Raw genomic sequence first — 27,268 nt, forward strand, 5'->3', positions numbered from 1 at the left:
GCCCACCAGGTACTTAAAAAAATCAACGAAATGATATTATGCTGCATTAAAAAGAACATGCCTACGAAACAGAATACCATGTAGTGCTACCATTTATTTGAAAGTCATTTTGATGACACTGTGCATACTTTAATTAGAGTTTTGGGTTAAAGATAATTGAGTATAGAAAACTATAGAAAACCTTGCTTTGAAAGTGGAGCCAGTATCAATGTTATCCTAATCTCTTTGCAAAAAAAAAAAAAAAAGAAAACTGTCTCTTAATTACACTACAATCGAATCGAGTCTTCAACTCTTATATATTCATTCAGAATTGTATAATCTCTCTCATGGGAGGAAATGTAAAAGGGAAGTTTTCAAGACCTTTTTGTACCTTAATATCCTTTTCAACTTCTAATGTAAAATGTATTCGTCCTGAGACAATGCTATGAAATAAAGACCAATTCAGGAATGTAATGAAGTTTAAAAGTAGCTCCTCTTTTTCTTCATTGAGGACAATTTTATTGATTCAAATTAGAAACTTCTAGTTGGGAGCAGGAGAAAAAGGAGGAAGAAGAGAGAAGCAAGCGATCTGTGACCTAGTGCTGATTATTGGCTGACCTCTAATAAAGGAAGAAGATTCGGATTTCTGGTGCCAAAACAAAAGTAATAAAGTGGAAAATGAATTTTTGCAATCCCCACACATCACTGAATTTATCTATTATCTTCTAGACAAAGTAATCCTACAAAACGAAGTCCTATTTCAAGGATTTTCACTCCTTTTCCATCTCTGAAAAGAAACAAGGTGCAGTTTGCAGCTTCAAAATATGTAAATAATCTATAACTCATATCAGTGTTCCGATTAAAAATTACCGAATCTGTTCTTTGCTCCTTGCAAGTTTCATTGAAGCAGCGCCCCCTAACAGGCAAACACGGTACGTGGTAAAATTCGGCTCGTGGTAGATTGTCCATCAACCAGCTCTGGGGATGTGCTGTCAGGAATGGAGCGCCCCCTGGAGGCCAGTCATCCAGCCAGTCTGTCCCCATCCATTAGAGCAGAGGCTCACAAGTATGGTCCCTGGACTAACAGCATCGACACCACCTGAGAACTGTTAAGAAATCCAAGTTCTGGGGCCCCACCATAGGCCAACTGAATCAGAAATTCCTGTGATGGGGCCCAGCAATCTACAGGCCTTCCAGGTGCTGCTGAAGCCTGCTAATTTTGAGAACCACTGTATTAGAACACCTCATTCCCCAAATATGTCAGAATCAAGGTGTCATTGTTAAGAAATTAATTATACAGGAATGAACAGAGCTGAAATGTCTTTCCTACATAGAGAATGAACCAAGAAGTTGATATTTGTATTAAGTAAAAACACTGAACTACAATTTAGAAAATGTTGATACCAATGTATTTTTTAAATACATTAAAGCAGCTTTTAGCAACTCTTTAATTATTCCCAATATATAGTTTGAATTACTGTGTCCCTTGATGAAAAGGATAAAGGAATGTAAGTGACTCTACCATAAACATAGGAAAAGTTTGGATAATCTCAGCACCTACTACTACCAACAACAAGACCAATGATCCCTCCCCCTCTCTTCTCAGGACTGCCATCTGACTCAAACCAGTTCATGGCTATCTGACTACAAAATGAGGCCGAACTTGATCACAATCAAGGTGGAAATGAAAATAACAATCAAGAAAAACACTTCCCTCATTTTTAATGATTTTTATTTAACATATATAGTACATGTAAACAACTGGCATAAAATTCATAAAAATACAATACTCCTATGCAATATCACTTTATTCCTGATACATACTTTCATTTTCTCATTAATATCACTGCCTATTTTAACACTGTACTTTTTCAGCCAAGCATTTTTAGAGGCTTATCTTTTTAAAGAAATACTGCCCCGACTTTGTTTTCTAAAATGTCATAGCTATAGCTATTTTGATCGCCTCTTTGCCCATCCTTACTTTCCTCACTAAAGCAAAAATATTTTTAAATGCTAAAAGTATGCAAAACGCTGAGCTTTAATACTGTTTTGTCACGCCTATGGAGCCTGCTACCACTCTGCATTGCCATCAAAGGTGCGGGTGCTCCACAGCGCTGGTGCGGTGAGCTGTGGCCACGGCTGCATAGCAGGGACCTTCAGGCCTCTGCTCCAGACTGGCTTCCCTAATATATAGCCACATTTTGCTGGGGGTTACATTCCTGAACACTGCTACAAAGGATCCTTCTGGAAAAAGCTAATTTACACTACTTTTAATGGTTCCCAGCAAATGAAGCAGTTATAATAGTATTTTTAATGCTTTTTTCCTATACAGTATTTCTACTTATTACATGTGAACTTATTTGGAAGGAAATTACTGGGGGTGAGAAAAATATAGAATAACTCTAAAATTTTTAAAAATTGTAACTGCTGGATGTACACAATCAGCCACACTCAGGTGAGCAACAGTTACAGATAAGCAGAGCGCACCTCCCTCTCCCCGCCCATGTCGACTCCCATCCTCAGCCTCAAGGGTCCACTGCCCCTTTTCCTGGACTGTTGTGCATCATCGCTCAAATGTTGCTTTTGATCCACAAATCACGGGCTGCTTCCCTATTTTCTAAAACTAGCGAAAGCCTAAGAAATAAAAACAGTCAACCAGCAAATGAGAAACAGTGGCCACAAATCTGAAGAACACTGCCAGAGTCCCTCTCCTGGGCCACTCCCAGGGAAGGAGCATCCCTGGGAGCTGCGACTCTGGGCTCTGGGGCAGGATTGGGGGCGGGGCTTCCCTGAGGCCACACCCCTCAGGCTTTGCAGCTGACCCAGGTCGGCAAGCTGCTGCTTCCCCAAGACCAGGCCTGCCCTTGGGCTCTGGTAAGAAGGTAGAAAGGGAACAGCGGCTTCCAGGAGTGGGCACCAGAAACCATCCCTGAGGACTAAGGTCTCAAGGACAATCCACAATGAGGTTAATCTGCCTGTGGTTAAGAAAGAGAAGCTGGATAATTAAATGTGTAGTCAGTCAGCCACAGTCACAGTTTGCTTAGAATTTAAAAGCCTAAAACCTTTTCTCAGAGCTATGAGGTTTCATTGTTTTGAAGAATCTCATTTCACACAAATTAACTTCTAAGAAACAAATATTCATACAAGGAATTCAAAGACGGTGCAGAAATTTTTCAAAATAAAAATAAATAGGAAGAAAAAAACTAAAGAGGAGGACGAAATATACTCATTCTGCATACTAAAATAATGGTTTTTAGAACCAAAATTATAACATAATGCTTAAGGCTTTGTCTTATTAAAGACCGGCAATCTTAAAAGTAAAATATAAAAACTCCATTTATCATTATTCTTTACGTTTTTGACAGCAAAATTAGTCATGTTTTATTGTATCTTAATAGTAAAAGAAAAATTACCATGTACTACAGTCTACTGTTCCACTATAAATGATGTCTACTCAAATATACATTAGTTTCTAGATGCACTATATTTGGGGTTGTTCAAAATAGTTTTTCTTAAAACTATAATTAAACATGAAAAAATTTAAAGTGGTTTAAAGGTATTAAAATATAAACATTTGAATAATGCTAAAAAATGAGGAAAATACAGTTACCATTAATTTTTTTAAAACCAAGAATAAGTACTTGATAAGCAACTAAATGAGTAAACAGTACTTATTTGACAGAAAATGTGGGGAGGAGGAGAAGAGAGAGAGCAAGAGAGAGAGAGCGAGAGAGAGAGACATGGTAATGCCACATGGCTGGCAGTTAAGGGAATTTCCTAACCACAAGGTCCGAGAGTTTGGATTAATAATGGACAGGAAAAGCTTCATTAACAAGAGAACAGAGAACAAAAAGAGCACAAGGAAGTAAAACAGACAGACAGTTCTACACAGCAAACGTTCCATGTCTGCTGCATCTACTGTAACTCAAGCTGATGACAGGGGCTGACACGACCGAAGAACTTACAAAATCACTGAAATGTCCAAAAGACAAGAGCGAGAGGCAGAAAAAAGAAGCATTAAAAGTTCTTACACTATAAAATCAGCCCCTACATAGTCAGAATTGTCCTGTATTTTCATGTCACCCTTGTCACAACCCATTGTGTTTTCTTTATACAGGTAGCTTTGCTTACCTTAGCACAAATATCAAAGTCAAGTACAAGCATATACTCATTTGCATAGCAAATTTTAAAGGGTGCATTGAAACAGTAACCAATTGATAAAGGTAAAAGTCATTTTTATAATTAGAATGACATTCAAATTGACCAAATAAAACGTTTTCTATTTGAAAACAGTTACCTACAAAAGTTTTTGGGATATGAACAACACATGACTTAGCAAAACATTAAAACCGTTACTGATGTAGTTCTCCATAGGCAGCAGTTCATGTAGCAGTCATTCTTTTACAACTTCTAGGACTTTGTAAACACTGTTCTGGAATACAGTGGTGAAGTGAGGTTTGGAATCCTTCACCAAGAGGTTACATAAGGGAGTTTTCCCAGCATTGACAGGATCTTCTACATCCCAAATTTCAGGCATACTGCAACCAGGCCTAGAAAAATGAATGTACACATTAAAAATCAATGTGCATTACATAACTGCAGATAAAGCAGGGCACTTCTTATATTCCTGACCTCATTTCCTTTTCTCCACTTAAATTACTTTAGTTTTTAAACAATCCTTTCATATAGCTATTTTAAGATTTTATAAGCTGCCATGACTCACTTTAGGACAAGGTGAATGCAGCAAAGGTGACTATAAGGAAAGACACAGACCTGCAGATACATATATCCAGGTGTCGGGGAAAGAGACACCTCAGTTAAACTCTGCCGCAGCTACTTACCAAGAATGTGGTTCTGGGCAGGTAGCTTCCCTTGGTCTTAGTTTTCACATTTGTAAAATGAGGAAATAAACACCCATGACATAGGTTTGTTGTGAGGATTATGAGAGATCAGGTATCTAGCGCCATGCCCAGCACACAGAAGAATGTGTAACATTGATTTAAAAAATTATAATGAACAAATATGCTTAGTTCACAGGGAAGCTGCATTAATTGTACAGATGCTCCTCAACTTAGAATGGGGTATGTTCCAATACACCCATCATAATAAGCTGAAAATGCATTTAATACACCTAATCTATCCAGCATCACAGCTTAGCCGAGCCACCTGAAATGTGCTAGGAACACTTGTATTAGCTGACAGCTAGACAAAATCATCTAATGCAAATGCTATTTTATGACAAAATGTTGAATATCTCATGTAATTTACTGAATGCTATACTGAAATTGAAAAACAGATGGTGGTATGGATATTTGAAGTGTGCTTTCTACTGAATGCATATGGCCTTAACACTGTCACAAAGTCAAAAAATCAGTAGGTCAAACCATCTTAAACTGAACAGTCGATATTCTAGAATGAATCAATTTAAAGAAATTCTGGTAGCTGAGCATACATCTTAAACACATAATTAAATCTCAAAAGCAATATATCTTTATAAAGAAGAGAATAAGTAAAATTGGCATCATATGACATTTGCCTAAATAAGTTCTTCAAAATAACAGTATCATTTATTTTAAATCAATAACAGTTTTATAGATATAACTGTTGGATACTGTTATCTACCTTTGAGGAATTTTAGAAAACAGAAAAACATATTGGAAAATTATAGACAATTGACAAGTTTTGTCAATTTTGTCGTAATTGCTTCCTCAAGTTTTGTCATAATTGCTTCCCTTTTTATTTTTATTTTTAAATAAGAAAAAAAAAATTCCCAGCAAGTCTCTCTTAGGTTTAGTAGCAGTCCCTCCCTCACTCTCCACCATGAGGCAAACACCACAGCAGGGATGTACATCATTTTCCCTTTTTAAATAACATCTTTAATTTATAATAGTCATTATAAAAGTATCAAAATATAGACCTATATATATTTTAAAAAATGAAAGTCACCATCATCTCCAATAGCATTTCTCAGAGGTGACTTCTATAAATAATCCAGCATATATTCTGCTGGACCTTTTAAAAAAAAAAATTATTTCAATAGCTTTTGGGAAACAGGTGGCTTTTGGTTACACGGATAAGTTCTTCAGCGGCAGCTACTGAGATTTTGGTGCACCCATCACCAAAGCAGTGTCAAGTGCACCCAATGTGTAGTCTTTTATCCCTAACCCCACCCCTTGCTTCCCCCGAGTCCCCACAGTCCATGGCATTTTTATGCTTCGCATCCTGGTAGCTTAGTTCCCACTTATAAGTGAGAACATACAATATTTGGTATCTGCTGGATCTTTGGTTATCCAATGTCAGACACACATACAGACATGGATATCATTATATACACAGATGCTGTGATGGTCAGTATTGAGTATCAACTTGATTGCATTGAAGGATGCAAAGTATTGTTTCTGGGTGTGTCTGTGAGGGTGTTGCCAAGGGAGATTAACATTTGAGTCAGTGGACTGGGAGAGGGCGACCCACCCTCAATCTGTGTGGGTACCATCTAATCAGCTGCCAGTAAGCTAGAATAAAAGCAGGCAAAAGAATGTGGAAGGACTAGACTGGCTGAGTCTTCTGGCCTCCATCTTTCTCCTGTGCTAGACGCTTCCTGCCCTTGAACATTGGACTCCAAGTTCTTCAGTTTCTGGACTCTTGGGTCTACACCAGTGGTTTGCGGGGCACCTTGGGCCTTCAGCCACAGATTGAAGGCTGCACTGTCAGCTGTCCTACTTTTGAGGTTTTGGGACTCTGACTGGCTTCCTTGTTCCTCAGCTTGCAGATGGCCTATTGTGGGGCCTCACCTTGTGATCATGTGAGTCAGTACTCCTTCATCAACTCCCTTTCATATATACATCTTTTTTTTTTTTTTTTTTTTTTTTTGAGACAGGGTCTCGCTCTGTCGCCCAGGCTGGAGTGCTGTGGCGTAATCCTGACTCACTGCAAGCTCCGCCTCCCGGGTTCATGCCATTCTCCTGCCTCTGCCTCCCGAGTAGCTGGGACTACAGGCAACTGCCACCATGCCTAGCTAATTTTTTGCATTTTTGGTAGAGATGGAGTTTCACTGTGTTAGCCAAGATGGTCTTGATCTCCTGACCTCGTGATCTGCCCACCTCGGCCTCCCAAAGTGCTGGGATTACAGGTGTGAGCCACTGCACCCAGCCACATCTATCCTATTAGTTCTGTCCCTCTGGAAAACCCTGACAGATGCTCTTGAGTTGTTTTTACAAAAATGGAATTATTCTGGGACTCTATCTATACTGAACAATAAAATGTGGCACCATTTTTCCATCTCAGTACATAAAGACCTACTCTCTTGTTTTAAAAGCTTCTAGTTCTCATATGTATTAACCAATTCTTTACAGACAAATACTTTGTTTCCCATCTTGCCATTATAAAGCATTGCAGCTACAAGAGTCTTGTGCCGAGCTCCCTTCTACAAGCTAAACCTCTAGAGCAGCGGTCCCCAACCTTTTTGGCACCAGGGACTGGTTTAGTGCAAGACAATTTTTCCATGGACTGGAGGGTCAGGGGGATGGTTTTGGGATGAAACTGTTTCACCTCAGATCATCAGGCATTAGATTCTCATAAGGAGCATGTACCCTAGATCCCTCGCATGTGCAGTTCTCAATAGGGTTCGTGCTCCTATGAGAATCTAATGCTGTCACTGATCCGACAGGAGCCAGAGCTCAGGCTGTAATGCTCACTCACCCTCCACTCACCTCCTGCTGTGAGGCTGGGTTCCTAACAGGCCACAGACCAGTACTGGTCCATGGCCGGGGGCTTGGGGACCCCTGCTCCAGAGGCAGCATTATCACTCTGCCAAAGGACTGCACAATTTTTTCTTACCTTCCCTTCATCAAACTATCCCCTAGAAATGTTTTGCCAATGAGAGTTCCCATGAAGAGGGTTCAAGTGCACACTTTTTGCACCCCCTTGCTGACACTGGTTTCTGCTGACATGGAACACCTATGATCATATGGCTGGACATGGGTTTTCTACCTTTTTTCTCATACACGTCAAGGCTGAACTGTTACAACACTGAGGGCCGTGGTGGCAGAGAGTGAGACACACAGAAAGTAGAGAACAACCCACAGTTTTCCTGAGTTCAACAGCTTTTAGGAAAAAGAGAGGGCAAACAGCTGTCTTGGGGAGCTCTGGGTGCCTTGTGCAACACTATTTAGTCCTCATCTGAGTTTCCCAAGGTTTCCCCAGGCCAGCCATCTGCAAATAGCATTAGTGAAAATGTGAATAATTTCCTTCTAAATACATGTATTTTATGTCAACTGTATTATTGAAGTAAAAGAAAACAGAGAACTGTAGTTAATTAAAAACTAATCTACAACTTGCATGCAAATATATTTCAGTGTTTAAATATAAACACAGTGTCAAATATTTAAGGAATAATCAAGCCATACAATTAAGCCACTTGTAAATGAGATCATTTAAACATAGTGCTCACCAACTGCCAGGCACAGATTAAGCACTAGATGAATACTGGTCCCTCTTTCCCTTCCTCTCCTATCTGAGTTCCCCATCTGCTTCCCCCATTCCGACAGACTTTCATGTCCCAGCAGTCTACAGGGTGATTTCAGGCTGATCACAACTGAAATGGAGAGTGAAGGCCAAGGAGATAAGGAAGGTCCCAAACCTGGCAGAAAGCTTTGTCAAGAAACTTCCTACTCTGAATGTAAACACTAGGTAAATATTAGTCATTCTTCACTTTCCCCTCCTATCTGAACTCCCCATTTGCTTCCCTGTCGGGACAGAAAGCACAGCTTCTGTTTTGTGTCAAGGTTGAAGCAGAGTGGCCCTGTCCAGGGTTTCCTGCCAGTGCGTCATCAGCCTGGCTTAGATCTTGTACTAGATGGAGAGTGCTGTTTTGATGAGTGGGAAAACAGATGAGAGAGTCACTTTCGTAAATTCCTCCCACTCAACTCCTGCTGTGACAGACACAATAAATGGCAAGTCAAGGTCCAGACGGGGAAATCCAGCACCCCCTCTTCTGCACCCCACCTCTTAGTCTGAGTGCTCGTAAGTGACCTGAAGTCAGTTCAATGTCTGCTATTTTGTTTAGTGTGCAAAGTTTATTGCCATACTTCCTGAATTTGACTTCGTATCCCTTCTTGTGTGGGTAAAACAGTGCTCTGCCTACTCTGCAAACAGCATGAACCCGAACATGAGACTGTTAGAGCTGTGCAAATCCAGGGAGCTCTCCCAACACTCTACAGCACAAAGCCTCTGCAACTTTCACATATTCAGACTCTACGCGGGGGTCTAGGGAAAAATGAACTCTCGAATCAAGGCTCATTGTTAGCTTGGAGAAAAAAGGTTATGAAAATTATTTTTATGTTCCAGTAACTTACAGTTGTTTCAAGAGAGTGAAACCCACAGAAATAAAGAAGATCCCAATTCTGGTAGAAAGCTATGCTAAGAACTGAGTTCTTCCTATTGCAAATGTCAGCCTACCATTCATTTCATATAATTTCCTGATAAGATCGTCATGAGATGCTTAGAACTTTTCTGTCCTAAATTTATATAACAATGTTAAAGGTGAGTATGTGAATTTCATATATATTCACAAACGATTAAAGCATTTTCTAAATTATTACAAAGTAATATTTTCTCTAAATCCTGACTGAATTCAAACCATGGAGCACACATTCATAGGAAAATCATTCTATGATCAACAATTATTTTAGTTTCCTTGTGAGCAAAGCTGTAAATACTATGTCCCAGAACTATTTTTCACTCACAACTCAGTATTTAACAATGTTGTCTTAATACCATATGTGTCATTGAAATATATGGTGGGCAAGTATGATCAAGCCACAAATATAACAATCTCTTGAACGCTTTTGTTTAGTTACAGAGTAGTAAGAATTTAAAAAATATTATTATTTCATAAAATAGTGTTTATTTCTGACAAAATTCTTCCTGTACTGTGCTCTTCATGAAGTGAATGTTTTGGTACTTTAAAAGCAGGCTACTGTCACCTGCTGTCCAGTCACTTACGTGCCACATTTCTAGATCGCTTTAGACTCACATCTGCTTTGAAGATCTTACTGTCACTTGGAGCTATACTCAGCTTAGTAAACATCTCTGTGGAAATAGAAACTTTTAAAAACTATAAACCCAAGAGAATGTGGGTCACAGTAAAGTTCTTTTCCCATTCAAATAAGATGTGAAACGCCGGGAAAGAAAAGTTTCATTCTGAGTTGATGCCGACACGGTATCCCATCCATCGACAGGACATGGTGTAGCACAGAGACCCAGTACGGATAATGCAGCCCCTGGTGCTCAGCTGCCTGACTTCACCAAAAGAGACTCCCTATTACTTGGTTTCAGACCCTGGAAGTCTTTTGAAATAAAATACATCCAACTTTAAATAGAATTTTTTTTTTTTAAACATCAAAAGCAAATATGAACAATTTGGGAGATTATCAACTAGTGCCAATAAAAATCTCTTTAAGGTAGCACACATACAAATCATTATTTTAAAAAAAGATATTTATAAAGACTGAAAAACAAAGTCTCCAAATCACTATCTAAAAGGTTTTTTCAGGCCAGATGTGGTGGCTCATGCCTGTAGTCCCAGCACTTTGGGAGGCCAAGGCAGGAGTAGCACCTGAGGCCAGGAGTTTGAGACCAGCCTGGCCAACATGGCAAAACCCCATCTCCACTAAAAATACAAAAATTAGGCAGAGGCTGCAGTGAGCCCAGATCATGCCAGTGCACTCCAGCCTGGGCGACAGAGTGAGAGCCTGTTCAAAAAAAAAAAAAAAGTTTTTCCACATATACTTTATGTTATATACACATCCCTGTCACCAGCAAAGTATTTGCCATGTGCTTGAATTAACCTTCGTGTCTTCTGATTATAAAATGTTAACTGTGTTGATACTCACTTGGATCTTCTTACACACCATGACTCTTCTAGAATGTAATAGTTCACTTTTAACTTTATCAGTTCTCGCTTCACTTCTTCAGCTGCTTTCCGACTATACATTGAGTATACTATTTTCGTTCTGGCTCTTTAAAGAAAAATAATTGGGCACAAAATTTTCAAGATTAAAACGATTATAATCAACACATTTGGAAGAAAGCACTGAATTAGACTAGACGACGAGGAAGAGGAATCCAGTCAGGAGGAAATTCCCCATGGAAGTTCCTGCTAATGGCATCAGTGAGGTCAAAAGCAGAAGGCAGAAGGAGGCCAAGTCGTGGGAGATGAGGGTCACCTTTAACGCAACCCTACATTTCCAAACTTGGTCATCTTTGTGTTTGTTCACCTATTGATTTGTCTTAAATTCTTCACTGCTCCATCACATGTAAGAGTGAGGTACCCTGTGTGTGAACAGGGATGAACTATAGCAAACACAACTACAGGACTACTCTGAAGCTGCAACAGTCCCAACTTGGGCATCAACAGTAATTCACATTAAATGGTTCTTCATTTTATTTCTAGATTTAAGAAAAACTAAACTTATTTTAAAAAATTGTCTGGAAATTAGCTTGATGAGATTGATTTTTTAATGAAAAAGCTTATTTGTAAATGTACATGCCATTGTTATGCAAAAGAAGATGCTAATAAGATTCACCTAATCACTTAGAAAATGAATAGCTTCACTTGCCTTAGAAACTGCATGAAAAATTAAATTTAAAAAAAGATAATTTAGACCACACATCTCTAAATTATTTTCTAAAGTCTCAAAAAAATCTAAAAAAACAGAAAACACCCAAGATCATTCTAACAGGCTATACTGGTGAAAACCAGAATAAACTCCTTCAAATGACTTCTCCAAAATCAAGAAAAATCACCTATGAGAAAACCTTAATAAACACTCTAAGCTAAACTCTTCAGGGAGTTACAGGATGAAAAGAACTTGGACATTTTAGAGCCCTGTTAACCTGTGGGAAAGTGCTATAGTATGACTTCCTTTTTCTGCCTGGTAGAGAAGATGGCCCCCAAAGTTGTTGCTTTCCTGCCCTGTGAAGCCTTAACGGATTTGTTTAGAGCTTAGCAGTCTTATTTCAGCCTTCTGCTCCCCGACGCGATAAGCCTCAGTTCATCATATCCTTTTGGAACATTCCTCATTCCTTTGCTGGCGTCCTCCACTCACTGTCTGTTTGCATGGAAGGTTTGTTTTGATGATGCAAGACTGTGCACTGACCTCAAGCCTGCGTCTTCATAATGTGGATGATTCACAATGGGCCGAAGTGCAGAGAGCTTAACACTTGCCATCGTGGGCATGGCACCCGCAAACACTGCATCTGGAAAGCAAGAGGAAGGTCTCAGGAAGACACTCAGTAAGGGTGAGAAGGGGTCTCCTTCAAGTTTAAATCAATTATTTCACAGGTAACAGAGCGGAGGCCCAGCAGGTTCATGACTTCAAGATTCAATGGCAGAACTAGAATGAGGTCAGATGGCTGACAAAGTAGCAGTTGGCAGCCAGGTCTGGGTAAACTATTCTCCTTGCAAAATAGAGCTTCATCATCTCATTATTAAAGATTTCTTTCTTTCTTTCTTTCAAGAAAAAAATCTTACAAATCCTTCCTGAATCTAGAAAAGAAGTATCAAATGGACTAGGAAAGCTTTATAGTAACAAAGAATTCTAGATGATGATTTAGCATTCAAAAATTTGACACTCAGATGACAACAAAGACTCCCTTTCCACACATGAGTAAAATATCACATTCCATGAGTGAGTTTATTTCAAGAAGGAATGTGAAGGACTAATATTAAAAATTCATTAAGAAAATAAGCACAGTAAAAATTATTTTAAATGTGGCATTTATGACTGTGAATAAATTTTGAAAAAATTAAAATCTATAAAAAATGGCAGAATAAATTACTAAGAACATACGTATAACATTTCCCCAGAAAACTATTTAAACAGGATTGATATCTCCTTTGTTTTAGATATTCTAAAAGCAACATTGCTTAGAAAGAGTAAGATCAGCGGAAGTAACTAGGGTTTAAGAGTTTGCAGTGGTATACAAAATTGTGGGAAAAACAGCTAAAAAATTAAGTTTTTTTTTTTTTTTTTTTTACCTGGTTTAGTACTATATTTGATCCACTCTATAAGTTCTTCTTGTGGCAAATTGCTGAACTCCCCTACAATATTCCACTGGGTTTGCAGATTTGCTGAACCTTGTATTGACATTGCTGCTAATATAGCAAATACAACAGCACCAGGATGTACTTTGCAAAAGAGCCATCCAAATAGCTGAAACCAAATTAAGAATACATTGGTAATTGTTAGTATAAAGTAGTATGCATCTGTTATGCAAAACTTCTTCCCAGAGAAGAATGTGGCCTCTGCTAGAGTCCCAAAAAAAGGATTAATTATCCTAAAGAAAAAGCCCCAAAATAATAATCTTTGGGATCAAAAGAATTCTACCATCAGCCTCATGTAAGTGGAACACAATGTAGGAAGCTCTTTTCTCAACCTGCTTTCTCTACTCCCAGATTCAAGTAAAGCCACAACCACCTATGCAATTTACAAGGTCCAGTGCAAAACAAAAATGTGGGGTCTCTTGTTAAAAAATTATTAAGACGTTCAAAACAGCAGCAGCAAACATTCAACCAAGTTCAAGGTCCTTCTGAATGCAAGGTCCTGTGTGACCAGCAGGGACCCCACATTTGCAAAACCTGCCCTGGGTGACACTTTCTATTAGGTTGCTGCAAAAGTAATTGCGTGTTTTGCTATTTTGACAAAACCTGTAATTACTTTTGCGCCAACCTGTATCATCTGTCATGCTGCAGGATAAAGACTCAAGATTAAAGGCTTCCAACCAGCCTCCTCTCCTGTGCCAGCCTGAAGGGGTCAGAAAGGAGGAAAGTAGTGCCTTTCTAACATAATCAACATTCTGCTCGGGAACTCCAAGACTGGCTACTTTTTTCCACATTCAAATAGTCCACACTCCATAACAACACTTTGTTCTCTTGATCTTTCTCTGCATGTCTACAGAGCTAGATTTCAAGTTTTTTGAGGGCTTACAAACACTGGCTTTTGACTTTTCTGTCCACTACTCTATCCTCCATCCCTAGAGTGCACAGGGTAGGTGCTTAGTGACTATCTGCTATGTTTAAGGGAGGTGGCTGCTGTTGTACGTAGGCTGGTTGACTGAAGGAAAGGTGACACTATGAAGAAGCATAAATCTATGAATACAGATCAAGGAGGCAGTTATCCAGGAAAAATTAGCAGCAAACCACCAAGGAAGGCTTAAACTAAATTTTAAAAAGCACAAGTCAAGAATGTACATACAAATGTGTACCAAATGAAAAAAAAAAAGTTTAAGTTTGACACAAAAAAAGACCATATAATTTTCAAGCACTTATAACTTGAAATTGTTAGAATTCTTTGTGATATGAATGTCAAAACAAAAAAAGGTTACTATTTGTACAATTAAGCTCTGCTTTCTATCAGCACCTGCAGTAATCACTCATGAACTCAGTCTGTACTAAATCAATGTTTGTTGTACACCAACAACTATTTTAAAGTCTTTAGAAAGATAGAAAATGATCAGCTTTGGCCCTTACCCTTTAAGAAAGATAAGTACAAAACTATGAACAGCTTTAACTATAATCACTTAAAAGACTTTGTAATTCATTATTTTAGGGCCACTCAATAATAAAGGCTAAAATTATTATAGTAGCTATACTCCAACATAACATGTTACCTGTCTTGAGCAGATCAGTGATGCCATAACACACATGTGTGGTGTCAAGAAGAGTTTTAGTCTCATAATTAAAATACCAAGGGCTGTATATGCTAACAATTGCAAAGCATGATAAACCAGCTGAAAGAAAGAAGAAAAAATGTTTTACTCCTACTGTTAGTGAAGTTTAAGAATACTAAGCTGGCAATATGTAGAAAGGGGTATGTTCTCCTTAGTAACAAAAAGTACTAATACTTAGGTTTCTGAAATTTCTAAAACAATTCTTAAAATTCACTTTCAAACTGTTCCATTTTAGTGGAAGGCTAAAATTATAAAGTCATTAAGGCAAGTGCTTCTGTGATTCTCAGAGTCAAACCTGTGGTTAATAAAGCCCACATTTTTGAATCTACCTGGATGCTACCATCAGACCAAGAAAAGACAGTGGTAAAAGAAATGACTGCTGCCTCAAGATCTGAGGGCTCCATTTTGGAACCGCCCTCAAAACCAGGCTGGACCACTAGGAGATGGGAGCAGTAACTAATCACATCTCTGAGGACTCAGGCAAGGTGAGCAGAGAGGAAAGTGATTTCCAATTGTGCAACAGACATCTCATATGTATGTCTAAATGGGCTCCAGAAATCAACTGTCAGAGCAGAACAAATGAGTTTCCTAGTTAATTTTAACAAATGAATGATCAGTGAATCTGCATGTAGCATTCTCATAAAAACACATACCAGGCTATTTTCAGGATGATTGCTGACAATTGCCAACCAAGTTAGAAACTGGAACTAGAAAGGAAAGTCCAAATGCATGCAACTTTAAGATAGTAAAATTATAGTGATATTAAGTCTTTACCTCTCCATGATCAAACTGGTGTTTTCTGGAACAGAAAAAAATATATTGTTATCAACTCATTATTGAAGCACTTACTTCAAATATTTGCATTTTCATCTTGTAAATAGGAGTTTTACAACTTCTATAACATTCTCTCAGGACACATAGAGGCAAATCAAAATTTTAACTAAAAGTCACATGCCAAAACTAGTGCTATATTCTTTTAAGAAAGTTAATGAAGAAGGACAATGTTGTATTATATCCTAACTATTTGATTAGATGGGTATTTATTAGGACAACAAAGGCACACTGTGGTGTCCCAGCTCCCTCACTGGTGATACCCCAGCAAAGCATGGAATGAAAAAAATCTTCGAGATTTTCACTAGGCAACCAAGCACAGATGACAAATAAATGATTGTATGTGTAAATCTGAGTTCAAGGGAGAAGTCTGGTCAGAGACGGGAATGTGTGAGTTGACAACACACACCTTCTCTTTCTTAAGCACTGATACGTTCCCAAGACCCAGAGTAATACCTGGCACTTAGAGCTCAACATTTTTAATGAATGAACAAGTGTATCAATAAACTGTTAATCCAGGTAGCATATAATCTAATTTGAGAATCTGGCCTCAAAAAGACTGATATATTAGCAAACTCAGGACACATAAGGGGGTAGTAAAGGAGATGAAACAGTTCTTTCTTTATTCTTTTTTCACACCTAGTAAAAACTATCAGTTACCATTTGTTGAGTACTTACAATGTTAATATGCTTAGTACATTCCATTAACTCTAATCCTACAACCATTTATTACCCCAATTTACAGCCAAGGAAAGGGAATCACAGAGCTACTAAGTAGCAGCCAGAACCAACATACTTTTTACTACATCATGCTGCCTCTATCCCACTTTACTTCCTGGATCTTTGAGTAAAGAGAATATTGGCATTCACGTCTTTCATAGTTAAGATTTATGTCCTACTCTTCCCCTTTTTACACGGGCTTTGGTAGTTATGCAAAATAAAATGTCAGCATGCCACTCCTCTTCCAAAAAAGAGCTCTGATCCTATTTGAACTGAAAACCCCATGAAACTCAATGGTTCCCTATAATTGTTTCCACAGGTGAGTTATTATTCTTGAAGGGACAGCTTTGTTTCTGTGAAAAGTTCTACCTTCCTCTTCCAGAGTTGCATACTAGAGCTGAAACTTCGTAGCTTCTTCCTCAGCTCTTCAAAAATAATTGCACCTCAAATGAAGAAAAATTTTGGCATTGTAAACCAGAACCTTTTCTTTCCCCCTTAGTCCTCAACTCAAATGTTACAGGTATAAACAAAGGCATAGTTACAGCAAATTGTTTCTAAATGAGAACAAGGATTCTCTCAGGAGTATGTGCAATAATTTATCATTATGTTGGCAGAGACTTGGAGGTGAGGGAATAATATAAGGGTGTGTATATTCAAATTATAAAATATAGGGTCATGCCTATAATCCCAGAACTTTGGGAAGCTAAAACAGGCAGGTCACGAGGTCAGGAGTTCAAGACCAGCCTGGCCAATATGGTGAAATCCCGTCTCTACTAAAAATACAAAAATTAGCCAGGCGTGGTGGTGGTCACCTAGCTATTCAGGAGGTTGAGGCAGATGAATCGCCTGAACCCGGGAGGCGGAGGTTGCGGTGAGCCGAGATTGTGCCACTGCACTCCTCTAGCCGGTGCAACACAGAGAGGCTCTGTCTCAAAAAAAAATATATATATACACACACACACACACACACACACACACAGATACATACATTGAACAATCCTTGTCCCCCAAAAATCCCACAAAAAAATAAAAGCAGAGTTAAAACTACCTTCACTCCATCCTCCAATCCCACACTCTTAATAATTACAGGATTTATCTTTCCAGATCACTTCTATGCACAAACACACAAAAATCTCCAAATTTTAAACAGAAGTATATTCATCCTATACACACACACACACACAGGCAATTTTTAAAATTCAATAATGTATACTGGACCTATTTCCATAAAGATGGCCTAACATTCCACTCTATGATTGGATCATAGGAGATATTTTGGATGTTTCCATTTCTCACATTACACACAGTACTACCAAAGGCATTTCTCCCCATCATCTCTGTATTTCTGTGAGCATCTCTAGAGGGTATACTTGCACTGGTGGAACTGCAGGGCTGAAGGGCAGGCCCACTACATGTTTTACTGTGTACTGCCAAACTTCCCTCCCATCCACTACCTCCCACTCTTGCAAGCACTGGATATACTATTAATTTTTAGAAATATGAGAAGTGAAAAGGTCTTCACTTTAACCTGAATGTCTTTACCATAGGATCAAGACTACCTTTTCACATTCATTAGTCATATGTAAATACTCATTCAACTACTATTTTTTACTATCTTGCAGGCACTGTATATAAACTGTTGAACAAAAATGGTCGCTCCCTTCAGGAGACACAGGTCACACATCAACATTTAAGTACAAAGGGTGATAAATGGAAAGAGTAAGATAAAGGGTGTGATGGAGGAAAATATCAAGCATGCTATAGGCCTCTCTAACTCTCAGATTATAAACATACTCTCTTGGTTAATTTTGGGGTTTTATTTTTTTCCTATACCTAATTCTCTGCTTCATCTGAAATTTATTTTCTGTGAAAAGTGAGAAGTACGAATCCAGTTTTATATTTCCCTGCTCATTTCCCAAAAGGCAGTCCACTGGTCCTAAAACCACTCACATAATAATTTACTTTCCCTGCTGAACTGAAGTACAAAACTGTGTCCTTCAAGTGTAGATTATGTGCAGGGCTACTGTCAGATTGTACTGGATGACATCTGAAGGATGAATAAGTGATGTGCTGTGTTCTACACAGATAGGAAATAAGAAGAAATCCCAAGAAGGGAATGGACCACAAAAAAATATGTATTATCAAATATTAGGTACACAACATGTAAGTATAAAATTAATACACTGTAAATATCTATTTAACAAATGAACAGAGGAGGTAATAAAATTCTTAATAGCATATTTACCTTACATGTGTCTGTTGTTTAGCTAAGACACCCCACATATCACTAATAACCTGTAAACAGATTTTGAAACACTTTAGAAAGGCTGTGTTGGGAAAAACAATATTTTAACCAAAGTATCTTTTAAACTGTAGAACTTCTAATGAAAATATAAGTATAGAGATAAGAGATAACTCAGAAAATAATAATCACAACAACATAATCTTATATTTGTGTAGTACCTGATCAAAGCTAATATTCAACAGCCCTGTTGGGTAGATGATATCATCCTCATTTTGTAAATGAGCAACAAGCTCAGATGGATTAAATGATCGCCCTGTAGGCAGACAACCACTAAGCAGCACTGCAGTCTTGAAACCAGATCTTCTGGCTTCAAATTCACATTCAGTGCTGCTTCCACCATGCCAACGTAGTTGGCAACACCTCTTCTTAACAGTACACACAGAAAACTGGAGAGTTGGCTCAAAGGTTGATAATCACCGCTAGAAGCATTCAAAACACAGTCACTGTGCTTTCATACTTAGCAATAACGGGAGGTCATCTAATCTAAAATCCTATCTCCAGTAAAATATTCTCTACCACACTGCTGACAGGTTGTAATCCAGCCCTTAGAAGAACCACTCAGCTGCTGCTTGAATCTATAACACTTTCCTTATCAGTCGAGATCAGTTCTGGTCAAAAGTCCTACCACCTGGAATTGGCCATGATTCTAAGGAGCCAGATTGTGTGTAACCTTATTTTCAAGGGGCAGGCTTTTAACACATTTCAAAATAATTATCCGCTTTCCATCTGAATCTTTTCTTCTTTAAACAAAACAGCCCAGCTAATGGTTTTCATCAGCTCTCACCACTCAGGATCCTGTCTTTTGCATATGTTCTGGATGGCCAACGCTTAGTATTTTTTGAGTACACACTAGGTGCACATCCATATAAAGTGTATAAAAGTGCAAAGCACACACAAAGCCTAGCACACAGCAGGAACTGACTATTAACTGATTAGAGATGAAAAGTGCTGTTGGAGCACACAGCTGAATACCAGATGTAGCCCTATGACAGGGAAGGTGCAGAGCCCGAGTCTCACTCTTCCCTAGATTTTAAGTGGACATGATGTGAGGCTCCTGACAACATCTTTGATCTTTCAGTTCTGTATGTTAAAATGGGGATAACATTTGTCTACCGACAGGGCTGTCGAATAACCAATTTAAATACTCATGTGAAAATGTTCCATACAAAGCAGAGTACAAATACATAATATGAACAATTGTTATGATACAGAATAGTCTACAAATAAACGAAATTGTGTTAACACAGAAATCACTGGCTACAGATCAGGAAACTTTTAAGGTCTGTCATCTCTTTTTCCATCACAGATTAACTTCTACTCATTCTCTTAAGACACATTTGGTTACAGACTGAACAATTCTTGAAAGAAAAAAAGAGAGGGAAAATCACACTTCCATTGACCTTATTTATATGTGGGCTTAGAATTTTATTATCAAAGCCAAGTTGGGGACCTAAACATTTTATCTAGTTCATCAACACACTGCAAATACTCTGTTTTTTTCTTTCTGATTAATAATAAACACAGGAGTTACTGCACACTGCACAAATCACTTAGAAAGGTATATATTAAATATTTTAGGGAAATATTACATTAACGGTAGAAGCCAGTAATAATTTACACACACAAGTTGTATCTGGGTCAATATGGTCTCTGTTCATGTCTTCCAAAATACATGACTATCTAAACTTGAGCCATCTCTTTCTGATGTCTGTTTTATGCTAGCAGATAGAATATTTTGAAGATATATAAATGTCTATCAAAAACTATCATTAAGAAAACATAGAACATGTTATAGTAAGCCCATACAAAACATTGTATCATATTAATATGTGGCCAAGTATATGCAAATACTATGTAAAAACAAGAAAATACTCTATTATAAGAAAGAGCTCTTAAGTGATAGACATACCTTTCTAACAATAGCAATAAACACTACAAGAACAACCGGAAGCAATAATGTCTTTGTGTATCTCAGTGGAGTCTGAAATTCAAAGAGATGTTTTGTTGAAGGAAATATTTTAACAAAACAAAATTTCATTTCAAATAATGAAATAGGTAAATTTCTGAAAGTAGAGAAATATGAACATTCACCAATCTACCCACTGCCTGCCATCATAAAAAGGAAGGTGCATTTCCACAAAAATGAACTGCCCCAAAATGCTGAGTTGAAACACTAAAAATACGGTACCTAAACCCCTGTAAGTGTGACATGTGACTGAAGAGATTACTGTTCACTTTTTGCATGCTACTTATCTAACTAGAGAGACCAACTTAATAGTCATGTAAGGTACGTAAAGTTCCTTTAAATGGAATAAGCTTTTCCTGTATATTTTGTGGGGGATAAAAATATTATTCTTGAAACACACGCACATACACACTCTGTCTCTCTCATGCATAAACAAAATAATGATCGACGTTTGAGGGGAACAAAAGACTTTTACATTTTCTTTAGTAGCAGAAAAAAATAGAAATAAGTTTAATAACAAAGCCGTACACATTGTGATCCTGTGCACCTCTCAGTTATCTCTCCACCCAAAAAACCACTGTTAAAATTTTGCTCTTTTACACTTTTTTTACTTTTATGTGTGTTAATTATGGGTTAATAAGACTATATCATTTTGTTTACTCCATTATATATCTTAAGCATCTTTCCATGTCAGTATGATATCACGTTAGGAAATAGCACGTTATGGGTATTGTATGGGTGTACCACACAATACACTGTATAGGTGTACTATAATTGGAACATATGTTCCCTGAACTGACACTACTCTGTCTCTACAGCACAGTCCCAATGAATTCAGACACATACAGTGATGCGGAATGGCATGCTGGAAAGAGCTTTGCTATTTTCTTCAAATTAGCTGAAGTCATGCTATGCCTCAATAAATTATTTCTTTCATCACATAACTTATGTTTAATACTCTCAGGTTGTAGCAGTATGTATGATGTTCTCAATAACGTTAAAGAACTTCCACCACATCCTAATTCTCTAATATTTGAAGGAGTCTTGATCCCCTATGAACATGCATTTCAATGTCTTGCAAGATATGCTTCGTTTGTTTGTTTCAGCAGGTTTAACACTAAAACTCATATATCTTTGTCAGTCATTGTGTGTCAAAACCATTTGCCGGAACACAATAAATGAAGACTGACAGGCCACTGGAGTAAAGAGTACCTCTGCAGAACACACTCAACTCCGAACGGCTGGTAGATAAAAGTTTCCTGTGTGGTGCCCTGGCATCCACTGGTCTGGAACTCTGGACACTGGGCTGACACAGTGGGATCATGAGGGAAACTAACATGTCAATAGAGTATTGTTGGCCAGTTTCATATACACACACACCACTCTGAAGGAGTGACACAGATAATATAATTAATCAGTACCACATTGATGGTGTTAAAAATGCACATATATACATGTCTGTTGAACTAAACCAGCTCATAAAGTATTGCAAATTAATATTTTATTTATTTAAATATTTATATATTTAAAATATCAAAGTACTTTCCTATGTATTATCTCATTTTGTCTTCACAATATCTGTTTATGGCATGCTACTAGAAACCAGTAAACTATAACACGAGGAATGAGAGTTGCTTGTTCAAGAACATCAAGCAAAATTGCAGGCTTCTGTCTCACAATCCACTAAACTACTCTCTGCTTTCCTTCTAAATCTCTGAATACAGTTTTAGAAAGAAAAATGCTGTTGGAATGAAAAGCCTGGACTTGATGTTTCAAAACAAATATCTATTTAAATAACCACAAAATGAGTGGAAATGTAAGAGTTTGAGAGCTTGACTAAATTAATGCTATCACAGAAAAATGGCAACTTGAAATGCCTCTGTGTTTACTCACCTAGAAAACCACTGCTCGTCTGAATGTGTTATTTCTAAATTATCAAAATGAGTAAAGGCCATATATTCCAGGGAGCTGCACTAATGTAAATAGAAAAATCTTCCTCTAAGCTGCCAGATTTTCCTTTTCCATCAAACTGAGATAACAGCACATAAAGAGTCTGATATAAGAGGAGCACCCTTTATGAAAAATGTATGGACCAAAACCTTAGGAAACAGAACTAGAAATCACATCTTACCTCTTTTTCCATAAAGTCAAACTCCGCTGCACAGGTATACAATAAAGTATCAAAATCCTTATAACTGAAGAATTTTGACGTTAATAAGTTGCCAATATGAGCCTGGTAAGAAATAAAGTTACCATTACATTAAGCCATACACTGCAATAATATATTTTAATTTCAATAGTATCTGAAAATAGTTTTCATTACATTACGCAGTCCACTGTTCCCATACCAAGGTTGCTTTTGTTAAAGAAGGAAATGCTATACCCTCCACCTTCACAGTTCCCTTCTTTTGCTGAATAGTGATAGCTCCAACGACACCCTACCTTCCACACTCATTAACACCCCAAAGGCTTTTTCCTTTGGGTTTTCCCAGTTTACTGTGCTAAACCTGGTGTAACAGGCTACACAGTATCTCCCTTGCTGGAGCCTACCATCAGCTCTGGGCTTGAGAACACATACAGACATCTCTTAATCATAAAAGCACAATGGGCTATGGGGTAAAGAAAAGGAAATACTAATTCTGAAAAGGAGATTGAAAAGGGTACTTGAGTGAAGTAGAAATCGGCAGGCATTGGAATAAAAGGTACTTTTTGACTGATAATCACCTCCCACATAATTATTCACATGTTATCAAGCATTCTCACTCACACTGCCACATTACCTCCCACAAAAAGCCATGTGAGGAAGGTGGAATTATTTTCACTTTATAAACAAGAAAACTAGGGCACAAAGACAGAATACATTTGCCAAATGTTCAAGTTCACTATAGTCTACAAAAGCAATGACCAAAGAAAAGAGGAGAAATTATATCTAGGACAAACCATGACTAAATTCTATAAGATATCTACATGAAGCAGAAGGAACAGGGTAAGAGTAGGAACTAGATGGTGGCAGGTATGTGATGAAGCATTTCAAAATACTGTGTCTTCTTGGGAGAAGAAATGTATGCTGATAAGTTTAAGAAAACAATAGGAAGAATATACGGCACCTGAAATAGCAGAAAAAAACAAATCCCAAACAAAATAAAAGAAATAAGTCCTAGTATTATAAAAATTAGCATATATGTAAAGAGCATAAATTCACTAATTAAGGGGCAGATGCTCAAATTGGACTTAAGGGGAAAAAATCTAATATTATGTTGTTACCAAAAGAAGTATTTATGTTGAAAATAGAAGAATGGAAGAAGATATACCATGCAAGTTTAAAACAAATCTGTTAGCAATTATAATGTCTCACAAAACTGAATTCAAGCAAAAAATACATGAAAAGAGACAAATATATTATTATAATATAATATTACATATTATATTAAAAAGCAAGATTATACATATTGCCAACAAAAAAGCAAGATTATACATATTGCCAACATATCTGCAGTTAAAAATATAGATGCAAAGTACACAGAATAAGAACTGACAAAAACTAAAGGAAGAAATAGAAAAGTTGACAGTGTTCATTGAAAATGTTAAACACTGCCTCCTTGAATAAAAAAGTTGACAAAAGTTAACATAAAAGGTGAATACAATCAACTAGCTCACAGAGAATATAAACTTCACAAAGAGAATACACATTATCCTTGAACACAAGTGAAATATTTTTGAATATTCACATACCATGCAACAATAAATTCCAAATATATACATATATTTGATTATAAATGCAATAAAACTAGAAAATAACTAAAAATTGCTTTAAATTTTTTTTGATTAGAAATTAAATATCATAAAACTTTAAAAAAAATCACAAATAGCCAATGTATAAGATATATAAAGAAGTACTATGCACTTAGAAGAAAATTTTAGCTTTAAAAGCATTGATCAGAAAATAAGAGAGGTGAAAACAACAGAGCTAAGCATTTCCCTTGGGCATCAGAAGAGAGGAAACAAAAAGATCTAAGAATAAGGACAGGAATTGGTGACAAAGAGAAACACAACAAAACCAAAGAGGACTGAAAAAAGGTATAACTTTAAAAATATTAAAACAACAGACCTCTAGAGCAAGTCCAATGAAGGAAATAAAAGATGCAAACAAAAAGCAAAATGAAAAAGGGAGAAATAACTATGGACTCAACATAATTAAAATAAGAAGAATAGGCTACACAATTTGCTAATAAATTGTAAAAGCTAGGTAAAATGGATACATTTCTGGAACCCCATAAAACACCAACAAAAATAAATAGAAAACTTGAATAGAACAAAAAGCATTCAAATATCTGAAAGAGAAATCAAGTATTTTCCCTCCCAAAAAGCCCTAGACTGAGATGGTTAACATACATGAATTATTAAACTTTCAAAAAAAAAACTTTCCCAAGTTGACAAAAAGTAGGAAAGAAAAAACAAACAAACAAACAAAAAAAACAAAAAACAAAAACCACAACAGCTCTTAATGGGAGACCAATATTAATTCCAAATCCAAATAAGGAGAAGCCAACCAAAGAACAAAAAGATCACTTCCCATATATGCATATACACAAAAATTCCAATAAGAATTTTAACTGACTAAACTCAAAAAGCATTATCCATTTGATGACATATAGAAAATGGGCAAAATTCCTCTAAGGACATAAACTACCAAAGTTCACTCCAGATGAACTGGAGAGCTTCCTAATGAAACTGAATTTGTAGTAAAAAACCTACACAAAAAAAAGCTCCAGGCTGTGAGGGCTTCACTGTCAAATTCTACCAAACATTTAAGGAAGAGATAATACCAATTCTACACAAAAATCTCTCTGAAAACAGGAGACAGAACACTTGCAAATAATTTTAGGAGATGACATTGCCCTGAAGCCAAAACCAGACAAAATCATTACAAGAAAAGAAAACTACAACGAATATTCCTCATGAATAACAGACGAATATCCTTAAAAATATTAGCCAACCAAATCCAGCAATATAGAAAAGAAATACTACATTGAGCAGGTGAGGTTTATCCCAGGATATAAGCTGCATCAACACTCGTATATCAAAAAATGTGTCGACTTCCAAATACCACAGAGTGAAGAAACTAGTATTTCCCATTCTCCAAAACAACTTTAAAATTGGACAAAATTATAAAAACAAAAACACGCATATCGGGTTCTAGAGATTAATCAAAAGGAAGCAACGACGTGGGAAGCATTCATTCATAAAAAACTGAGAAACTCTGGGTAAAAACAGTGGGAGCCTGCGGCATTTTTACCTAGGTTGCTCCCATCCACCTACGTACCACCCTCATCTCCCCCATACTGTTAGTGCAACAGTTCTTTTGAAGGGGGCAGGACGGAGTGTGGCTGGTCATAAAAAGAACCTTCACTACTGGAGCAGGCTGACCCAATTTGGGGCGGACACCTAAAAGCCTACGCTCAGAGGCACTGTCAGTAAAAGTAGAGAACTCAGTAGGAAATGAAAGGCTGGGTAGCCTTGCCACTCTCTTCCTTTAACCAATGTCAAAGTTAAGAACCTATGAGTCAATGCCCTTGATCAACGTTACATATTTCTAAAAAGACTAAAGTTACAACTAAGTTATTTCTAATTTGCAACTAACATAGTTTTCAGCATCTTTTTCTTGGCCCTGGCATAATTTTAGGCTATGACAGAAAATGACAATAATTGCTTTAACCTGAATTAATACCTTAACTGGTTCATTTTCCCCCAGTGAGGTAAAGAGATTCCATAAATGCAGGACTAGGGTTATTTCACTTGTCTTCCTGCTTGCGCTCTGCATACTGGCTGACTCACCCACCTTTCAGCTGTCATCCTCAGATGACTTCCAGGATCCTTCCCTAATGCTCTTCCTGTGTATTCTTGCAGCACTCTGTACTTAATTTTTTATCATAGCCTTTATTACGCTGTATTATAACTGCTAGAAATTGTTCCTATTTTCTGAATTTTCTGCTAGACCATATCTTACTCAGTTTTGTATCTCAGGATACTTTCCATTGTCAGGCACACAGGAGGTACTAAATGAATGAATGAATGAATGAATGAATGAATGAATGAATACATTTTCAACTATAGTTTTAAAGTTTTAAAAATCTTTCCACAGATTGTAGACCACCCATTTAATGGTCCATGTGCTTTCAATCTTTTAAGCAAAAACAACCCTTGTTCTTATGAAAACCTATATGAAAGAGATTAAGGTTAAACTGCCCTGGGTAAGAGAGGCTAGGAGATGGGGGAGTACACAGCTCTCAGGGAAGAGTCCTGGGAAGTCCTAGGACTTAACATAACCCAGTTTCAAAACCATAACATTAATCTAGTACAGAAAGAAGAAAATCACCAATAAAAATAAATTATAGGAAAAAAAGTAGTTTATTTTTTCCATATTGGTTCTTGTGCTGCTTTTTAAAATTAAATCTTTGACAGCCTCCTAACTTAGGATGTGCTGATTAGAACAACAAAATAAAATAGGCAAAGCAATTATGGACAGGGAGAATCCTTAAATTTTTAAGACAGACTTCTCCATTTTATCTTCCCTTCAACCCTAATACCAAAAACAAACAAAAATCTTCTCTAAATAGGACTAACTTGGATTAAATTATCTATAAAGGCTTATAAAAGCCTTTTACAAATAATGACTTGAAAACTGGGGAGAAAAAAGAATGAGACTATAATACGATCTCCAGTTAAGGCTCTGAAGA

At 37.2% G+C, this 27,268-nt stretch overlaps 1 protein-coding gene and 1 long non-coding RNA gene across 4 annotated transcripts in view; one reads left to right on the plus strand and one right to left on the minus strand.

Moving 5' to 3' along the window:
- Positions 1-1,694: 1,694 nt before the first annotated feature.
- LOC105475857 (dpy-19 like C-mannosyltransferase 1) overlaps positions 1,695-27,268 on the minus strand; it is a 110,420-nt gene continuing 84,846 nt past the window's right edge. For all 3 annotated transcript variants that reach the window (XM_071095033.1, XM_071095032.1, XM_071095030.1), the window contains 9 exons: positions 22,663-22,764; positions 20,475-20,546; positions 18,506-18,555; positions 15,484-15,508; positions 14,650-14,769; positions 13,019-13,193; positions 12,138-12,237; positions 10,872-10,997; positions 1,695-4,529 (listed from right to left, as the gene is read on the minus strand). In XM_071095033.1, coding sequence (XP_070951134.1) covers positions 4,373-4,529; positions 10,872-10,997; positions 12,138-12,237; positions 13,019-13,193; positions 14,650-14,769; positions 15,484-15,508; positions 18,506-18,555; positions 20,475-20,546; positions 22,663-22,764 — 927 coding nt within the window. In that variant the 3' untranslated portion in view covers positions 1,695-4,372. The remainder of the gene's footprint in view (positions 4,530-10,871; positions 10,998-12,137; positions 12,238-13,018; positions 13,194-14,649; positions 14,770-15,483; positions 15,509-18,505; positions 18,556-20,474; positions 20,547-22,662; positions 22,765-27,268) is intronic.
- LOC139362841 (uncharacterized) lies at positions 12,202-21,528 on the plus strand. The gene is made up of 3 exons (XR_011622283.1): positions 12,202-12,279; positions 14,997-15,194; positions 21,350-21,528. It is a non-coding gene; the product is annotated as an uncharacterized lncRNA (long non-coding RNA).

This window comes from Macaca nemestrina, chromosome 4 (assembly GCF_043159975.1).
Source record: "Macaca nemestrina isolate mMacNem1 chromosome 4, mMacNem.hap1, whole genome shotgun sequence".
Taxonomy (NCBI): Eukaryota; Metazoa; Chordata; class Mammalia; order Primates; family Cercopithecidae; genus Macaca; species Macaca nemestrina.